Source organism: Aristolochia californica, unplaced genomic scaffold (genome assembly GCF_029961685.1).
Source record: "Aristolochia californica isolate CCGP_79_NKW_82.1479 unplaced genomic scaffold, dmAriCali1.0.hap1 SCAF_9, whole genome shotgun sequence".
NCBI lineage: Eukaryota > Viridiplantae > Streptophyta > Magnoliopsida > Piperales > Aristolochiaceae > Aristolochia > Aristolochia californica.
Window position 1 is genome coordinate 3510349 of NW_027182290.1, and position 19100 is coordinate 3529448.

Genomic DNA, 19100 nt, shown 5'->3' on the forward strand with positions numbered 1-19100 from the left:
GCACAAGGAAGCTGCGTGAAGCGTGTCTCAGATTTTTGGATAACCACTCTTGACTGAGTGTTCTCATGAAAGCTAATTTTGTGCAATTAAAAATTTGTAAACGACCCACTAAGCAGAGCAGCAGAATTTTTTTGTGAAATCATGAGCATATCGATGATTTCAGTGGAAAATTTAGATGGATATATTTACACTCTTCTCTTGTTTTTTCATCTAGAATCCTCTTCACCAGCAAACTGCATAGGGTTCTACTCTAGCATCTCCTGTATAAGTTCAAGGCAGATACAAGAACGATACAGACTTTCTGCCCAGTTTATTTTCATGTAACAGTACTAGAGTCTTGACCTTCTTATGCATTTTATAGGATTAAATGGACCATTCCTGCTTGAAGAACCAAATCTCTGCCTCCTACTGAATGACCCATTCTTTATGTCCCAATCTTCGACGTTCCTGGGAATGCAAACATCGAACAGCATCCCACCCAGAACACTGTGTGCACTGATGGCCGGTTGGCTCCTTTGCTGATGGATTAGTCTCTGCTTGTGCTCATCCTGCACAGAACCTATGTCCCTGCCTTCCTGGATCTCCATCGAGCTTGGCAAAAAGAAGTGGTCACTTGGGTCCACTGCAACTCTTCGGAGGCTCTCGTTTGAGTTGGCAGCAGCTTTACTAAGACTGCAAACCTCATTTATTTGGTCAGATGTGCCTCCCAAACCCATTCTTTCATGGTTGAGCTGCTGAGTTCTCTGGAAATAAATTAAACCAGCTTTTTCTAGCAACTCGGTGACGTGGGCCCTGTACTCAGTCAGATGATGCTTGAAGTGACCTGCAGTAGTAGGAACAATGAATTCAAAATTAGTCACTAACACAGAAACAAGGAGATCTTCTTTTTTTTTGTCTTGTTTTGAAAATGACGAGCAGTTTCTTTCCTTTGCCCTTTTCCCCATAAGACACCCCAGGATGTCAACATCGCTCGCAAACCAGTGTATTGATGAAATAACAAAACAAATTAGATCGTCATTGCAGAATTCAGTTATTCTTTTGAGTTTCATACCAGAGACAATGATAAGTTAAATTGCTTCATTATATTTGATTTAGAGATCTCTAGGCTATATGATGTACTATGTTCTTAAAGAGAATTTCTTTGCATCATTCTCACTTTGATCATGTTGTAAGAACTAATTACTGAACTTACAATGACATTTGTTGGCATCATTGCACCATGAACAAACGCCAAACAGAATAGTGATAGTTCACAGTCTTCTGTAACTCTATTAGTGTTTTAAATTAGTCTCTATTGGTTTTAAGATCCACATATATGAGTGACATAGCACAGACCTACATGAGAAGAGCTGGCCCATTTCACCAGTTTCACATCACCACCAAGCTCCTGCAGGCGTTGAGCAAAGTTGCAAATAATTTGGTAGGGAGCAAGCTCATCATCTTCTGAGCAAAGAATCAAGAATGGGCCCATGTTCTGAGAGCAAAAACAAGAAGAATAAATTAGGGAAGAAATTTGATATCTTCGTAGTGTGAACATGTAAAGAATAGGGAGATCTTACAACTGAAGAGTACAAGGTCTGCCAATACTCTGCCCTCTGGGCTTCAAACCTGTTTAAAAAGAGACTGTCTAGACCAGAAGCAATGGCACTTGCCATCCACGAAACTATTCTTGGTGGTTGATTCATCTTGAGTACTGATGGATGCAACACAAAACGAGTACCCAGATCGCTTGTGAAATCTACAGGGCTAGAATCATATATATAACCACAAATGCAGTCTCTGATGGCTCGATATTTATCCTTGATAAGAGAAGAACAAGGATATCAAAAATTCAAAATTCCAATATAACAACATTAATAGTTAAATTAATATAAGATCAAAAAACAAGAAAACTCACTGCATCAAGTTGTTCTTCACATTTCTCCTCAATTATCTGCGAGTCACAGAAAAATTGTTAAGCCTATATAAGATAATTGACAGTCACTCAAACACACAGGACATAACAGATACACTGGTTTCGACAACAGACCTGAAGCACTTTGTACATGCAAGCTTTAGGTCCTCCTGAAAATGCTGCAAACACTACCGGCAATGGTTTGCCCTTCAGTTCCTAAAATCCATAAAAAGATAAAACGATCACTCTCACATAGTAAAACCCAATTTAATATATTTCCCTCTTCATAGGAAAAATGGTTGCCTGACAACAAATAACCAAATGTAATTGCTGGCACATCACTCGCATACCTTAACAAGCTCGCCGATTAAACCAAATGCTATTGTTGTGGCCTTGTCAGGGAAAAACCTGTCAAAAAATTGCAGCCCAGAACTCAGGAACAGAAAAAAAAATGTGCTGAAAATTCTTCGGGCTCAGCTCTGCTATTATCAAACTTTTTATCTAAATTACAATGATTTGCAGTATAAAGCACCCGACTAGGAATAGCTTTCAGAAGAAAATGAAAAAAGCTCATTTCAGAATGGCAGGTTCTTGGAGAACTTCCAACAATAAAATAATTCTACTCCAATAAATATTCCCAAACGGCTTGCACTAACTGCAAAAACAACTCCTCGTCCCTTGGATTTGAAGGCCCCGCCCAACTTCCCATGTCTTAAGACACAAAGATATCGGCCATCCCAATCCTACCTCAGGATTTAACAAGTACAGCGATCAGGTGGAGACCGTGCAAACACACTGGATCATAACTCTCTAACATCGGTTGGAAAGAGCTCATTACCAATAGAAATATAGAAAATTAAGCAATCATTATTCCTTTCCTTTTCATTGGAAATTTAAGAAAGTATAATTATTTAACCAGCGAAGTTACAAAAATAATCAAAAAGCGGAACTTACATATTGAGAAATTCGGAATGACAGATGAGTGAATTCCATCCAGAAGATGCGTACAGATCCACGAAGCGTTTCAAGTGTTTCTCGTCACTCGACAACCATGCGAAAACAACAACGACTCCCTTCACCCCTCCAGTCTCCTTTCTCCCCCAATAAAACCTAGCTCCACTTCCCCACATCTCCGTTCAAGTCCTTATATTTTCTCGACTATAGTAATCTAACCAACTTTCAAACTCAAAACCTTACACAGAGAACCTCTCAGCTTCAGAACACTTCATCCCAACAATAGTCTCCATTGAAATCAAACAACGCTTCATCGGCTTCGACGATCGAACCAAGACAAGCTTTGCAGCATTTTCCCGCTATAAGAAACTAATTTCAACTCCAACAGCCTAAGTTGCAGCCAACAGATAACAAAATTGAGTTCTCCACGCTCCAGAATTGAGCCCCAGGTGATAAATGCAGACTTTGCGGGTTTCCTTGGGTTACGAACAGGCAATTTGACCCAATTGTTGTCAACTCAAAATCGGGAAGAAACGCGTAAAATGGACGTCAAAATGGAGATTGGAGAAATTGAGGCAAACGAGCAAAATCTGCTCGCAGCTGTATTTAATACAAAGACGACTGAAACTAACGTACGCCGTTGAGGGTATGAGGAAGCCTAATGACCAACCCTCTCTCCCGTGAGCGATACAACGACCAGGGATATTTCCGTTTTTGTTTTTAAATAGGGATATTTAGAATATGACCCAACTTTTTTAATATAATTAGACAAATAATCAACTTTTTAACATATTTAAAAAAATATCCAAATTTAACGGGTCAACTGCACATTTGTACAATCAAAAGTGACACGCGAATTTTGATGTCATCATGACACATCAGTACACGATGAGTCGAACCACATGTCGGACACGTCATCACCCATATAAGATGCCACATTATTAAATTGAAAAAATATTTGAAATTTAAAAAATAATTAGAATTTAAAAATTAAATTTATTGGTACACTTTTTATTACCATATATCTAAAATAATAAAAAATAAAATAAGTATACTAATTAATTAAAAAATCTTACTCTTACCTATTTAATACCTTTTATTATCGATTAAAAAATATTTATTATTTAAATTTTTTTATTTTAGAGTTTAAAAATCAAATTTATCGGTACTCTTTTTATTACCTTATATTTAAAATAATAAAAATAAAATAAGTATACAAATTAATTAAAAAATCTTACTCTTACCTATTTAACACCTTTTATTATCGATTAAAAATATTTATAAATTAAAAAACATTTAAAAATTTATTTTAGAGTTTAAAAATCAATTAAATATAATTTTAAAATATTTTTAATTAATAAATATTTTTAATTGATAATAAAAGATGTTAAATAGGTAAGAGTGAGATTTTTTTAATTAATTAGTATACTTATTTATTTTTTATTATTTTAAATATAAGGTAATAAAAATTGTACCAATCAATTTGATTTTTAAATTTCTAAAAGAATTTTTCAAATAAAAGTTTCAATTTAATAATGTGGCATCCTACGTGGGTGATGACATGGCTTAAAGATGATGTGTTCGTTGACGTGTAGTTCGATTCATCAAGTGCTGATGTGTTATGATAATGTGGCACAAGGTAATCAGTCAAAGCCAACATGTCACTTTTGACTGTACACATGTATAGTTGATCGGCCAAAGTTGGGTATTTTTATAAATAAGTTAAAAAGTGAAAAAATTTCCTGTGACTTCCTATATTTTTCTATTTGCACAAACACACCGTAAGAAATAATTTTTTTCTAAATTTGAAACCGAATAGGTGGAATGTTTCGTCGTCTAAAATTTTCTTTATATAAGTAAATTATTTTATTCTTATTTTATTTAAAAAATGTTTTTTCTCCTTTATAGAAATAAATAATTGTCATGGTATGGAGTTTTGTGTGGACCACAATGGAAAACGTCCAAAAATCCTTGAATTTTAGTCTCTTGGGAGCTTTAGGGCTTTGTTAATGGACTCCACATCAACAAGGGAAATTTGAAATGGGTCCCATTTAAAAGTGTCCCTTGTGACTTTGGGTTACGTGGGAGAAGATGAGCTTTTTCTATTTTTATGGTGTTCGGTTATCACATTATGCCAGCCACACGACTCTTGCTTCTTGTCGTTATAACGAGGACAAATGCAACGTCAAACGAAAGTATTAAATAAATGTGTTTTTTTTACTATAATTGATAATCCCTTTAAATAATTCACCTATTTTTCTTAATGGCATAGATGTGAATTCCAATGATTTGTAAATATGGAATTTGTTATATTCTGTTGATTTTCAGGACTTCATGGATTTAGCTCACAGAGAAAAAGAGAGAAACACCCATTGGAAGAAACCACGAGGAAGAAAGAGATTATGAATTTATGTCTTAACCTCCCCTTGAAGTACAATTTATAGATTGATAAAACTACAATATTACAATTATGCTCCTAGAACTTAAACTAATTACATAAATATCATCTCTATGAGATTACTCTTTATTTACCATCCTGTCATCACTATGTGGGCTTGTGGGCCTTCTCCTTGATCTGTGGGTTTGAACCTATCTTCCACCTCTCTTAGACTTGTGGGTCTTCCTTGATCATGTGGGTTTGAGCCCATCTTCCACACACTTGGACTTATGGGTCTTCTTTGATCGTGTTGGTTTGAACTCAACTTCCAACATTTCTCCTCAAGCTGAGGGTAAGAAAACATCATGAACGCCCAACTTGCTACAAATAGTGTATAAGATCTTCCTATTTAAAATGGTCGTTTACCATATCTTCTAATACTCCCCCTCAAGCTGGTTGTCTCTGCCAAGAGGCCTAGTTAGCATAATATAAGTGAGAGTAAAATCATTCCTAGTCATAAGATATCACTCCATACTCTAGTTAAATCACTTATGCTGGATGTTGGACACACTTTTATCCTTTGTAGGTAGTGTGATACGAGTATGGGTCTATAGGCATTGCTCAAAAGTGTAGTAATAAATTCCTCTATCACAATGTCCCTCCACATGACATCGACTCTCAATTGGTATGAGTAAAGATGCCAATTAAGGAGGGTAACAAGTAATCACCCGAAAATAATGCCCCGTATCAAAGACCAAGGAGACAGTAGGACGTTGTTTCGGACTTCCATGGCTTGAACAAAGCGAAGAAAGCTCCCATTGGTTTGTTTGAGTAATCAACAAAGTACTGCTTCTTGGACGAAATAGAGTGGTATAACAGCATCATGCTCGAAAATTTGTTGTCGAAATATCTCTAGAAACCTCTTCCACACATGGCCCAGACATGGCTCTAGAATTATACTGGAGCCTTCTTCTGTATTTCTCCTCCGAATTGTCATACTTTCCGTTAATGGCGAGAGCATGCCGATTTAGAAACTTCAAAAAATACCATGCAAATTCTTACTGGGTAGAGTCACATCGAAGATGACTACCATCGTTTGATGAAGCTAAGCGGGAGTCATCTGGAGGAGTCTTCGGCTGGTATGATGTTGTTATGCCAAGTCAACTCGGATACCATACCATGTTGACTTGATTTAGCTCACGGAGGACAAGAGGGAGACACAAGAAACCTAGAGTAATAAAGAGGTTTGGATTTATGTTCTAACCCTCCCCGTTATGATAAAAGTATAATATTATAATTATGCTCCTAAAACTTAAACTAATTATATCAATGCTATCTCTATAAGAAACTCTTTAGTTACCCTCTTGCTATCACTATGTGGGCCTATGGGCCTTCTCCTTCATATGTAGGTTTGAACTCATCTTCTACCTCTATTAAGTGTGTGAGTCTTCCTTGATCTTGTAGGCTTGAGCCCATTTTCCACACACTTGGACTTGTGGGTTTTCTTCTGTCGTATGGGTTTGGGCCCATCTTCCAACACATTCCAATGAATTCGCCTCTCAAGGTGGAACTCCACCTTCCAATGGTTTGTTGCATTCTTTTGTTAGGTTTCAAAAGGCACAATCGTCGGGGAGGGGGTACTAATGTCAAAATTTTAGCTCATTTTACCAAACTTTGTGTAATCTTTTATTTTGTGGGAAAATCCATTTATAAAATATATAAAATTAAGGTACAAAGTAAATGAAATAAACTACACAATGTATATTATGATTTTTTATTATGGTTCATAACCTAAACTTAGGTTGTTAATCGACTCTTAAAGTGTCTCCCCAATTTAGAATAAAATGTACTAAATGAAAAGCCTACTGACTCTTACAATTATATGCATATAAAAGTCGAAGTATATTAATTGTCTGCATTAGGAACTTATGGTGGCAAGGAATTTAAACCTATCCTACAAAAACCAAACCCGAAAAAGAGTTTACAATTAGGCTACACAAGCTAGACCCACAAAGATTTTCAAAGTCAATAGGCAAAAAAGTGGCTATTAGCTAGTGAATACACAACTCACTTATCAATAGATAACTATAGCCACAAAGGCTTTTTGAATAATGTGACTTGAGACTTAGGACTTGTCTACACAAGATTTTTCTTATAGTAATCCAATGGTTATAATTTTCAGAACACTAAATGTCTATTAATAGATTAAAAAAACAATTAAGTATATAAATAAAATACAACACAACCTTTTTTGCATTGGTATAACAAATATTTAAAATTAGGTTAATTTTTTAATATGGCCTTACTCAATCCTTTAGAAAGTCATACAACAGCTATGGTTTAATAAGAACCCAAGTGACCGTGAAACCAAAAGGTTGGCTCAACTTTCAAAATGGACCTAGATTAATCAAACTAATTGAATGAATGAAAATGTGTTTAGGGTTTAGGGTTTAGGGTCCCAAAAACAAGGGATATACACAAAATGTTAGCATATTACAAGTTATTTATGTATGTTTTTGTATTTTGGATGTGAAATTATACGGGACTACCTATGAATGGTCACATGTATGTCATAGAAAGGGGGAGTAAAATACAATTGGCAGAGAGAGAGAGAGAGCATTGCATGATGATAGGAGTGTATACCTATAGTCCCCATAAGAATTTTGATGATGTCAAAAAGAGGAGAAATGAAGGTAAGCATATAAAATGCTCAAAAAGAAAAAGAGGTCTAAGTGGAATTCTTAGAGTGCAAAACATTGAAATGACTTAGGGGGAGTCAAGATAAAAAGTTCGATATAAAACTCAAGGGAAGTTTCTAACTTTATATCTATGGTTATGCTCTCATTTACCCTTTTATTTTTATTTGCTTATGAGTGTTTGTCTTCATCCAAAAGAGGGAGAATGTTGGGCTCAAGATTTCGACTTTGATAAATTTTATGATAGTAAATACTGAAGTCATTAATGATGTACATTGAGAATACCTTGTTGCTCATAAAGCCCCTAAAGGAAATTTCTAGCAACATACTCATTCAAATGACATATGACAGACCAAACAACTCATACAAGAGGGAAGCAATCAGCTCATGTTAGAAAGCGAACTATCCGAACAACTAGTACCATTTGACCAAGTAGAGAGTCTAGCATAATAAGCAAGAAAAGTCCAGTAATGAAGAAGAAGAGAAATGGCAAAAAGAGATAAAGAAAAGAGAAGAAAAGAAGAAAAATAGACAAAAAATATGGTCAAGCCAAGATGGCCATTCCATTAGACTAGGTTTATTTGACCAAATGCAAAGAAAGTAAAACCCTAATGGAGAAGAAGAAAAGAAGGGAAAAAAAGGTGTGTAGAGAAAGTCAAATGTCTGAGTTAAATTAATTAGATGTTGCATGTAAAAGTCAAAAGAAAAGATGATGAAATTGGACCAAACAATTGGAGCTCAACTGAACAATCAAAGAAAAAAGTCCCTATTTGAAGTCATATATCAAAACATCTAAACGAAGAAGCCGCATGAAGATTGCATTGAGCAATTGATCGATCAGTGTTGAGTCAATCAGACGAGATAGAAAGGTCTCCGTCTAAAGTTGTTTGCTGATCCAACCGGATAACCTGAAGAAAAGAAAAGGATAAAAGCATATATGGACTAGATGGTGCCTACTCGACTAGACATTATCAAGGGCATGACTTGTATACAATCTTTAGTTATTCAATTCAAACGAGATAGGACTCCAACATCTATAAGTGACCTATCGATGTGATTAACACCTCATAATAAAAAATTTAAGTATTTTCCCAAGGATTTTCGTTGACATTTCATTTATTTTTATTTTTTTTGAAAAAGACAAAAGGTCCCTTTCTAACCCAACAATTCAAAATATGCATGTTGAGAACTTATTTATTTAAGTTGATTTCACCCCCAATATTATTTCTTGACTCCTAAGGCCTCCACGACGATTCCAAAGTGCTCTTTTACTTCAAAATCAAATTTGGAGATCAATTTGACTTTCAAGATAGGGAATCCCACAAAAAGCTAACTATTTCTAGGCTTAGATTTTTAAATCAGTGTTTGTTTAGCATCTTTTGAGCTAGAATTTGTGTTCATATACTTTGAAATCATATCTTTCTAGCATGTTTACTAGGTATGCATTGTGAAAAAGGAGCTATTAATGATATCGAATACATGGAGGACATTTTCAAAATTCAAGCATCATAAAGTCTATACTTTTAAATCTTTAACAATCTTGGTCATCTAAATTTAAAGATTCAGATACCTAACTTGAGTGCTTATATTATAAAACCATATTTGAGTCAAGATGCTTTGTGTAGTATTCCTCCATTTAAAAACCAATCTATTTTATCGAGCTTATATTTTGAAATCCGATCAATTAAGTACTTTTGATCTACTATTTGCATTGAAATTTGCTTATTAAGAGGCATAATATTTGGGTTGAACACAAGCAAGTAATCCTTGTTTATGTGGTCACGACTTGGCAAGGCGAGACTGTTCTCCACCTCAAAAATTAAGGAAAGATTATGCGATGAGGCTAGTAAGCCTTGTTTGTTGCTATTATGAGCTAGAAGTCCTTATGAAGGCAAATGTTGTTGAAAATCCTCTTCTATGTCTAGGCTATGTGTTTAGTGTGCTACTACAAATCTATGTGAGAGTGTTCATTATAAATTGATTGTTGTAATTAATTGAGTGGCGTAAGTCCTTGTGTGGGGCAACATTATAATTGATATTAGAGACAATTTGATGTACGTGTTACTTACCAATTCTAACATAGTAGAACTCCAAGGTGCAAAATACCTTGGAAGTGGACTAACAATCTAAGATAAGATTGTGAAACACTAAAAAATCTGTGTTCTTAGTGGACTTGAATGTTTGTACATGCACATTTGATTATTATGTTGACTTGGCACATTGAATTACAATTGAGATTGTGAACACACTCAAAATAAAGAGTAAAACTAATTGAAAATAAAAAATTAGCAACAAAATTAACAAAATTATTCACCTCTCATCCCCCCCTAAGTTTGTTCTTCATTGAAACTAATAAAATCTTTCACATCTTAGTTTCATGCTAGAACTGATCTTAATGATTTTTAAATCATTTTATATTATCAAACAAGTCTTTTGAGTTTTTATTTTAAAATCATATGATAATCGAACTAATTTTTGTGTGTTAAGCAATATAGAGCTCTTTTTTTAAGATCATTGTTTGTTTTAGCTTTTAGTTTGTGTAGGAATTGATGTTCCTAGACTATAACATCACTTGCAATCATCCATGCACTACTCTTGAGCCTTGAAATTTATATTTTTTATTTGATTGAGATTGTCTAGGAAAACCCAAATACCATAGAATTCTTATTTGAAATCTTATAAAAAAACTACGTCATAATGGCCTTTCAAATAGTCATTCCCATGTTGGTTTAGTATTTTTTGTTAAATAATATCGATGTCAATTCTTTAATGAATGTAAATAACTATACTAATATTAATTATTTAATAATATAAATAAGAATTTGTATAGAACGAAATTCATAATTTAGAAATGTTTATTCTAGAACTTTATATATTGACCATAAACCTCCTAGGAAATCATTTTAGTAGTACAATTTCAAACATACTAACACCCTCTTCTTGTTTAAAAAAATAAAAATAAACCAACTATCATATGGAGCTTGTTCATGCCATTGATAACCCCACACTTTGAATTTGCAGGTTTAAATGTACTAGTAAATTGTACTCTTAAAGCAAATTCTAAGTGGACTATCAATGACCCAAGTGAAAATGTCTCACTAATACTTGTCATGTGGTCCATAGGGAGATAACATACAGCGGTAGATAGGGAACAGAAATCCAAATTCCGTAATCTATGCATTGAAGGCTTCTTTTTCGGCCCATGGATTGGCAATTGGTTTGTGTCACTGACTCCAAAGTCTTTGTCGGCCCTTCAAATGCCCGCAAACACCTCGAAATACCAGTCGCAAAAGTTCGAGCAACCCAAACAAACATAATTGGGTTCATTTCCGTGGTGATGGTTATTCTATTCTTTGCTGTTAATATTCCCCGGCGGACGGCCTTTGATCGACCTCGCTCTTCGCCACCGGAATCGTTTCGCCTGTTGTTCTTCTTCTTCTCTTTTCTTTGTCCTGCAAATCTCAAATCAGAGGTGTTGCTTTCTTCCAAACGGGATTGGACTGCTGCATGTGTACTTTGTCTTCTTGCTGGATGCCGAGGTTTAGGGACCCACGGAATGTTTACCATCTTTTTCCCAATCGTCATTTTACCTGTACAAATCAGATTCTTCCAAAAATGAAAAATGAAAAATGGAAAATGGAAAATTAATTGCCATTTAGCATAAGAAATTCACGTATGGAATTACAATGAAAATAAAAATAAGAAAAACAAGCTTGCCTTTTCAAGATAAAACTAAATGAAGCTGCATCTCTCCAGGTACAGGTAATCAACATCCTCTCTTCAACCTCTCCATCATCTAACCTACTGCTCTCAACCTTTGGCTTCTCGGCGTTTAACTTTTCGAAGCTACTTTCAACCTTTTTCCTTGATTTTCACTGGTGCTCATAACAAAGAAACTGAAGCAAGAAATAATTTCCGATGCTCAAAACTCCTAAAATGTGCCCTACTCTTGTATAGCAGCATCATGGGTTCAGCGCCATCTAATCAATGTGGAAGAGTGGAAAAAGATGGAGCTGCGGAAAGTTCCCCTACGCCTTTCCTCTAATGCATGCTCTAGATTGAATTTTAACAGGCATCACCAACCCATTTGTCTGGCTACTGATGCATCCAAGTGAATGGTCCCATTTTCCAGGGCAATGGCCGGGTGGGTGAGATACAAGTAGTGCTGCCTGGTTATTCAGGTTGGTACAAACTCTAAAACGAAAAAAGGACCATAAACTTGACTCAGATATTCATCCTACAGATCAGAGACCTGAAACTGTCTCAGTTAACCAAGAGATCCATTAATTGAATGCACAACCCTGGTTTCCTTCCACCGACTAACACCCTGTACGCTCTAGAAAATGACAGGGAATCAGAGTAATTCACATGGCGACATTGTTTTGTTTTACATGAATTCAGTCCATTCATCAGCTACCAAGTTTTATCATGGTTAACCCAATTCACAATACAGTTAAGAACTCACCATCAAGGAGTCCTGAAGCAGTGGTCCCCTTTCGTTTTAGCCTCTTCGCCCAAGTTGGCATGATCGGGATCTGTCCGGCCGAGCCATCGCCGTCTCAGCTGAAAACGAGCGGATGGAAAATCCCCCGGTCGGTCGTTTCACTTTAGGTTAGAAGTAAGTGCAATATCTGCATAACTGAAGTAGGATCAGTCGGTACAAAGATGAGTGGTCCCAAACCTTGAGTACTTGAACTGATGAGTGACTTGAAGAGTTACCCTAGTGAGCCTCTCACACAAAAAGCTTTCCAGGGAAGCTGGGGAATCAATCAAAGAAAGAGTTTTTAACTGAGGAATTTTAACAAACATGTAGCAGGAAGAATCAATGGACAAGCACAATAAATGGATTCCAAATGGGTATTAAATGGTGGGCATGTGGGGCTGTAACCTTCTCAACTGCTTCTTCCTCTTTGAATGACAGGTACGGGACACAATGTAGTACACCCTGGTTAATTCCTTCCCTGAGTGTAACTTGCTTTAGGGTTCCCCACCCTTGTTACTCAACTCTGATTTTTGTAAACCCTTGTGATTAGATACACTGCCCAACTAATAAAAGCTCCATTCCATAGCAGAGAGAATCACAGAACAATAATAACTGTACTGGTGTTTTAATTGATTTCAGAAGTTCTTTTTCCATTTAATTGAAGTTTTTAACTTTATGGTTATTGAAAAAAAAAAAACAGAAATGAGGTTTTTGAAGAAGAAGAAAAAAGAACTCAACCAAAACAACCCCAAACAACAGAAATAACCGAGTCGCAGTAACTCTTCTGCAATTATAAGAACATAGAAAGCTGCCACGGCCCTCCTAGCAGTGTTTCTCTTCTGGCAGTTTCCAAGAAAGCCTAAGCCTCAAGCCATGAATGTGGCAAAGAGAACTTTCTTAATATATCCTTCCTAGCGTACACTGGATAGTTCTATGCTTTGTAACTTACTTTGGAATCAGCAGAGTGAGCCAGACATCTGTTCCAAGGACCCCCTTTCTGCATCAATGCAGTCTGTCTCATAAGATCCAAAGAAGCCGAGTTTTGTCAGACTTCATTTTCTGTTTTTTCCCATAATTGGAGAAAAGGGTCTTCTAGCTCCTGACCTTACTTCACTTGGCAGCGTCTAACCCAGTTTTTTTTTTTTTTTCACAACAAGGACTCCTGGTCTGCTCTTCTTCCAATAACTAGAAGCATGAACATGTACCATTTCTTGCAACCATTACTTTGCCAATTGAGATCACCCTATTGTTCCATGTAAAGTCATAGGTAGTTGAGGACCAAATAGTAATATGCCACTACCATCGCAATTTCAAGTGATAAGACTAAAATTTGTACCATCATAAGAAAAAACATAACAGAGTGATTTCATTGAAAAAAAAAATTTATTGAAAAAAGATTGTTTTTGAGCAGTTTTGTGATGCTCGTGCCTTCTTGGTTTATTTTTTTTAAAAAGAAAAGAGTATGAACCTAAGTCCATATAAGCTTAGCTACACCCAAATTTCAATTTAACCATCAAATTTGAATTGAATTACCTAGAAAATAGATTTGTTCTTATTCTAGTTTTATTTATAATCTCATGCATTATTATTTATACCCATTTGAGAATTTTAATTTTATTTAATTTTTAGTAATGAATAGAGAAAATAGTATGATTATAAGTATAATGAAGTAGGTGACATTCTTTTGAATAAAATAACTTTTCTAAGGAAGAGAAAGATGGTTGTAACCAAGGTCGGTTGGACTTGAGCCCTGCCTCATTTTCTTTTTACATTATTTCCTATCTACCAATAGGAAACTCATTTTTTTATCCCCTAAAACTAGGATAAATAAACACTAATTTTTTTTTTTTGCAAAACTAATTTCGCTTGTATTTATATGATTTTCTATTTGCACCAACAAACACTTAGTAAGATAGTAGGAAAACATTAGTTTTTAGTATAAATATTTTTAAACAAGTGATAGAAGTCTAAAATTTGGCATCAGTAATGCTGTGAATAAAGATTTGAAGGTGATTAACCTAATATTATTAGATCTAGCAAATGACATAGCTCCACGTAGTAAAGATGACAAGTTTTAGTAATACTAATGATGATCATTTTTTGCCTCTTTGATAAATGGTTAAAAAAAAGTTCTTAGTGAGAAAATCGACCATTATTTTCTCATTAATTGTTTATGATGGACACAAACAGACCCTTTGAAGATTCTTCTATGATCTCTAAGACAAAAGGAGTCACATAGGGGTGGAGGGTGGCAACTTTAGGAACAACAAGGATTAAACAAGGTTGAGTGATTTGAGATATGTTCATCTAATAACCTTTTAATTTGCATAAAACACATCCATTCTTCTTAATTTTATCGGTCTAATGAAGGTCAAATTTGGTTCTGTCATTGAACCTTTAAGTCATCAACTCATTTAGTCTCTAAGGCTTAATCTTACTTGCCTGAGCATATATCAAGCCAAGGATGCTTTTGGTAGTAGTCAAAGCTGATTAAGAGGATTGACTATGTACAGGATCAAATGAATTGCTGCTTAGAATTCTATTTCTGTTTCTCGGAGTTTGAATTCCATAACTATCGGAAAAGTTGGGGGCTTTTGAGAAAAAAATTCAAAGCAATTTTAGACAGGCTAACTCAGAAATTATTGTTGATTTGAAATTTGTCAATGGGAAAGTCTAGATTTGGGTGTACTTAATCGTAAACTATCACAAATTTGTCAAAAAATAGAAAAAGAAATGTTCTTAGGAGGTTAATTAATGAGGAATTGACCATTAGATGGTTGCTGGCCAGATCAGCATAGGATGCTGATGAATTCCACCAAACACCAACATTTCCTAACTTCCAAGAAAGTTAATTCCTCCTCTACCCCAAAGTACCAAACCTAACTGAACCAATTCACGAGTGGTCCCACCCCATCGTCCCTGACTCCAATACCGTTCTAACTTCTATCCATCAAAAGTCCACCTCAAGAAACTCTTTGGCAATCCGTGCCCATGTACGTCATCCCCTACCAATGCAGGTTTTTCTTTTCCGTTTTTTTCTTTGCTCAAGTGTAAAACCAGAAATGGAGCCAACACGAGAAAAGTTAAATAACAGAGAAGAAAAAGAAAACTCACTTTCACTTCTCAATTCTCTCCTAGTTTTCCCAAAAATCTGAATCGGGATCGGCAAATCCACCGGAAGCGCACGGAAATCCATGAAAATCGTCGTAGTCCGTCTGGTAATCGGAGATCAGAAGGCCAAAACCGCTCATTTACTGTTGAACTCGGATCGGAGGTAGGGAACAGCCACTGCAACGAGCGGAGTAAAAAACTGTGAGAGCAATGTCAAAGGCAGACTTCCAATACAAGCAACATTCCTTCATAAACAAATCAGGAAAAGGAGGCTTACACCCGGCTTTGATTTCATAACATGGGGCTGGCACCAGATCCAAAGCCAATTAAGAAACAGAGAGAGAAAGAGAGAGAGAGAGCAGATAAAAAGAGCATCCACTTCCCCACACCACGTGCACTTCTTCCCTTTTTTTTTTTTTTATATCCTTTCTGCTTTTCCTCCTCCCTTGTGCATGAATTTGGTTCATATGATTCTCCACATGGGCCCGACTGTAATGGAGTCGCTTGTAGAAGCTGGACCAGCATCGTCTTCGTGTTTTTTCTGCACTAATATAAAATCCGTTTTCTTCCTCAAGAGAAGAAAGGTGGGTATCAAGGATTCTAATGGTGTATATGCAGCTGAATTCTGAAAAAAAACTGCAAAAAATTCATGGGGCCCAACGATGTAAGTACGAGGATGTGGGACCAGGAAATCCAACTACCCTCGATAGTGATTGATCTTGTACCGAATCGATCTTGATTGTGCAGGCATAAGGTAGTCCCATGGGCCACAAAACGATCGGGTTACATCGAATGAGCTAGGGATGAGGTCTAGTTGATTTTGACTGCTTTTTGGTTGCTTCATACACCGAAATTCTGGGTGTAGAAGACATTCACGAGCTTCTCTTCTTTTGAGCTTTCTTGTTGAGGAAGAAAGAAACTGTCTAAAGTTCTGCTTGATGGGAGAAATGAAATTTATACAGCTGGAGTAGAGACATCTCGTTACCTGTTGCTACTAAATTAAGAGAGAGAATGGAGAGGAAAACCGTCCAGCGTCCATTCTCGCTCTCTTTTTAATGCTTTTATCTGTTATGATATGATAGCCATTTCCTCTTAGCTACAAATTGGAGTATGAAAATGGAAGAGAAACGAGTAAAATCCAAAAGAAGAACTGCCTCGAATGCTGCAGAGAGACTGAAGCAGACACTGAAAATGAACAAATTAAGGGCTAGAATTTTATTCAACCGATCCCCCCAAACAAGGGATTCGCAGAAAAGGAAGCTTCTCCGTATATCGTACAACAGACAGAGGTAGCTCCATACAAAGAGACTGAGACTGTACAGAAAATGGCAGAAAAAATAATAATAATAACAATAATTTCCAGAAACTTCCTTTCCTTCTTCCCAATTTTTCATTTTAGTCTCACCCACTCGTATCGCCCTTCCAACGGAACATCCTTCTTCACATCAAAATTATATCTACAAAAGAGACAAGCAGCGCATGTTAGGACGACAGTCGGTGTGAAAATGGCGGAGAAGTTAACACTTTTTGTTCCGTTGCTTCTTACTTTTCTACAAATCGCTTGTGTTCGTGCATTTCGGCTGTCGCGAAGAAATCCTCGATCTCCGCCTCCGACGGCATCTTTGCAGCCGTTGGTTTCCGGCCGGAGTTCGACTCGGACGGAACTGTAGTGGAATCCAGATCGTCGTAGTCGGCTCGGAGGTCGCTCGACGGTGTTGTCTCTCTTCTGCAAGGCCAAGATAAAACAAGTAAGACGAATATAAATAGCATGAAGTGGACTCGAAACGTATTTGATATTTGATCTTGCTTTAATTTCAATTACTGAAAGAAATTTCATAAAAAAACTGATCAAAATTAAATGTTCAAAGAGAGAAGACAAGTAAGAAAACCTTTCTCCAGAGTCCAAATCAACCGTGACGTCGAAGCCCTCCCCGGGCTGCAAAAACCGAAATAAACGAACTCGTTAAATGGAAATTCCAGAGAAAGGGAGAGAGTGCGTTGGTGCTATATAAGGCGGAGATCGTCCAATAAATGAGAGCTTAAAATTCAATTTAAGAATTTCAAGATTTGGTTACAGTTTCAATTTAAAAATTAATAAGGTTTCACCTCAAGATCCGCGGATCTCAACCTCTCCAGCGTCTGGTCGCACGATCCGTTGCTGGAGCATCTAGAGGTCACGATTCGGTCGGCGTTAGGGTATCGATCCGCAGCCAGTCTAACGGAGCTCGGCGACTTTCGACAGGACACTGGCTTCTCCGAGGCCACCCTTCGACCGCGCAGCGGCAATTCAACAGCACCAGCGACCTTCCTCCGCTTCCCGCTCGCCGCCGCGAGAGCCAACGTCCGAGCCCGCGTCAACGGCCCGACCTCCATCACCGCAATTTCTCCCATCTCTTTGCATTTTCGCATGTATTTCCCCATCTTCCTCTCCCTCTTCCTTTTCTCTCTCTCCTTCTCTACTTCTTTCTCTCCCTCTCTTCCTCTCTCTCCCTCTCTCTGTCTCTCTTGGGCTTCTCTTTCTCGCTCCGCTGGTTTTCTCCCCACGCTGGCTGAAGGTGAAAGAGTTAAGACGAAAAAGGAGGGGGGCTTTTTAGAGGGGAGAAAAAGCGACACGAAGGAAATCATGAAGATCCAACGGTCCAAGTTTAACCTCATTCTTCCCCGTTTCAACTCCTGGATCTCGATCCCGTCAACGAAAAACGGGACTAGTTACGGCGCCGTTTGAAAGATGAAGTCGACGCGTTGGCCAATGATAAGAAATTGGGCCCCTGCACCGTCAGATGTACCGGGAAGAAACCGGCGTGCGACCGGGTGTAGCCGGTCGTTCGATTTCCCGCATCGTGCGGGGTAGTTATGTCCGGACACGGGAGAGTTCGTTCGGTGAGAGATCGGTCCGAAGCGTACTGATCGTGTCAGGGTATGAATTGACCGTAGTACCCCTTCGAAGGCCCTCAAAATGACGAATTTGGACGGAGGAATCAAATCTCTTGAAATTCTGTTCAAACTTCCACGATGCCATAATTTGTACTTGGGGGATAAAATCCCCTCTCTGCATCGTCCAAAGAATTTTTCTTTTTCTTTTTTTTTTTATTTTTCGAAATATTTAGGGATAAATAATTCAAAAAAGAATCAGAGATGTTTTTTAATTAAAGTTGGACGGCTGGAATCATCTTGGGATTACCAAAATATGTTCTAGATGATTTTTAAAAAATGTGGGGCCCGCGTGTTGATGGTTGATGTCTACCAAAAAAAAAAAAAAAAGGGTATGGACAAAGAATAACGAAAAAGGATACGTGCATGGCATTAGGCCAAGCGTTCTATTGTGTTTTTGGGAGCTTGCATGTGCTTGGGTGGTGGTCCCCACAAATGATTGATCAAGTTCTATCGTGATCATTTACACCGAAGACATGGGGGGCACGTGACAAGGTTTCCCCGTGTGGGCCCGCGTTGATCGAGCAGATGACCTGAGGAGTTCGAACGGTCCCCACCTGATCCACAATGGTAGGCCCACTCGTGAGTTGGAACCATGGTTCGACCATCTTGGATTTGGGAACTGAGTCAGCTCGGGTGAGACCCAGATTGAGT

At 37.2% G+C, this 19100-nt stretch overlaps 2 protein-coding genes and 1 long non-coding RNA gene across 3 annotated transcripts; all 3 read right to left on the reverse strand.

Annotated features, from left to right (window-relative positions):
* Nucleotides 1-32: 32 nt before the first annotated feature.
* On the reverse strand, nucleotides 33-3427 carry LOC137941666 (uncharacterized). The gene is made up of 7 exons (XM_068787169.1): nucleotides 2849-3427; nucleotides 2245-2302; nucleotides 2030-2110; nucleotides 1898-1933; nucleotides 1560-1799; nucleotides 1336-1474; nucleotides 33-823 (listed from the first exon to the last, which is right to left on the reverse strand). The coding sequence occupies exons 1-7, from the start codon at nucleotides 3022-3024 to the stop codon at nucleotides 330-332; spliced, it is 1224 nt and encodes a 407-aa protein (XP_068643270.1). The 5' UTR covers nucleotides 3025-3427; the 3' UTR covers nucleotides 33-329.
* Nucleotides 3428-10863: 7436 nt separating this feature from the next.
* On the reverse strand, nucleotides 10864-15847 carry LOC137942159 (uncharacterized). Its single transcript, XR_011110484.1, has 3 exons — nucleotides 15793-15847; nucleotides 15519-15692; nucleotides 10864-11511 (listed from the first exon to the last, which is right to left on the reverse strand). It is a non-coding gene; the product is annotated as an uncharacterized lncRNA (long non-coding RNA).
* Nucleotides 15848-16707: 860 nt separating this feature from the next.
* Nucleotides 16708-18065, reverse strand: LOC137941663 (cyclin-dependent kinase inhibitor 5-like). Its single transcript, XM_068787166.1, has 4 exons — nucleotides 17622-18065; nucleotides 17405-17451; nucleotides 17062-17241; nucleotides 16708-16972 (listed from the first exon to the last, which is right to left on the reverse strand). The coding sequence occupies exons 1-4, from the start codon at nucleotides 17934-17936 to the stop codon at nucleotides 16906-16908; spliced, it is 609 nt and encodes a 202-aa protein (XP_068643267.1). The 5' UTR covers nucleotides 17937-18065; the 3' UTR covers nucleotides 16708-16905.
* Nucleotides 18066-19100: the final 1035 nt, after the last annotated feature.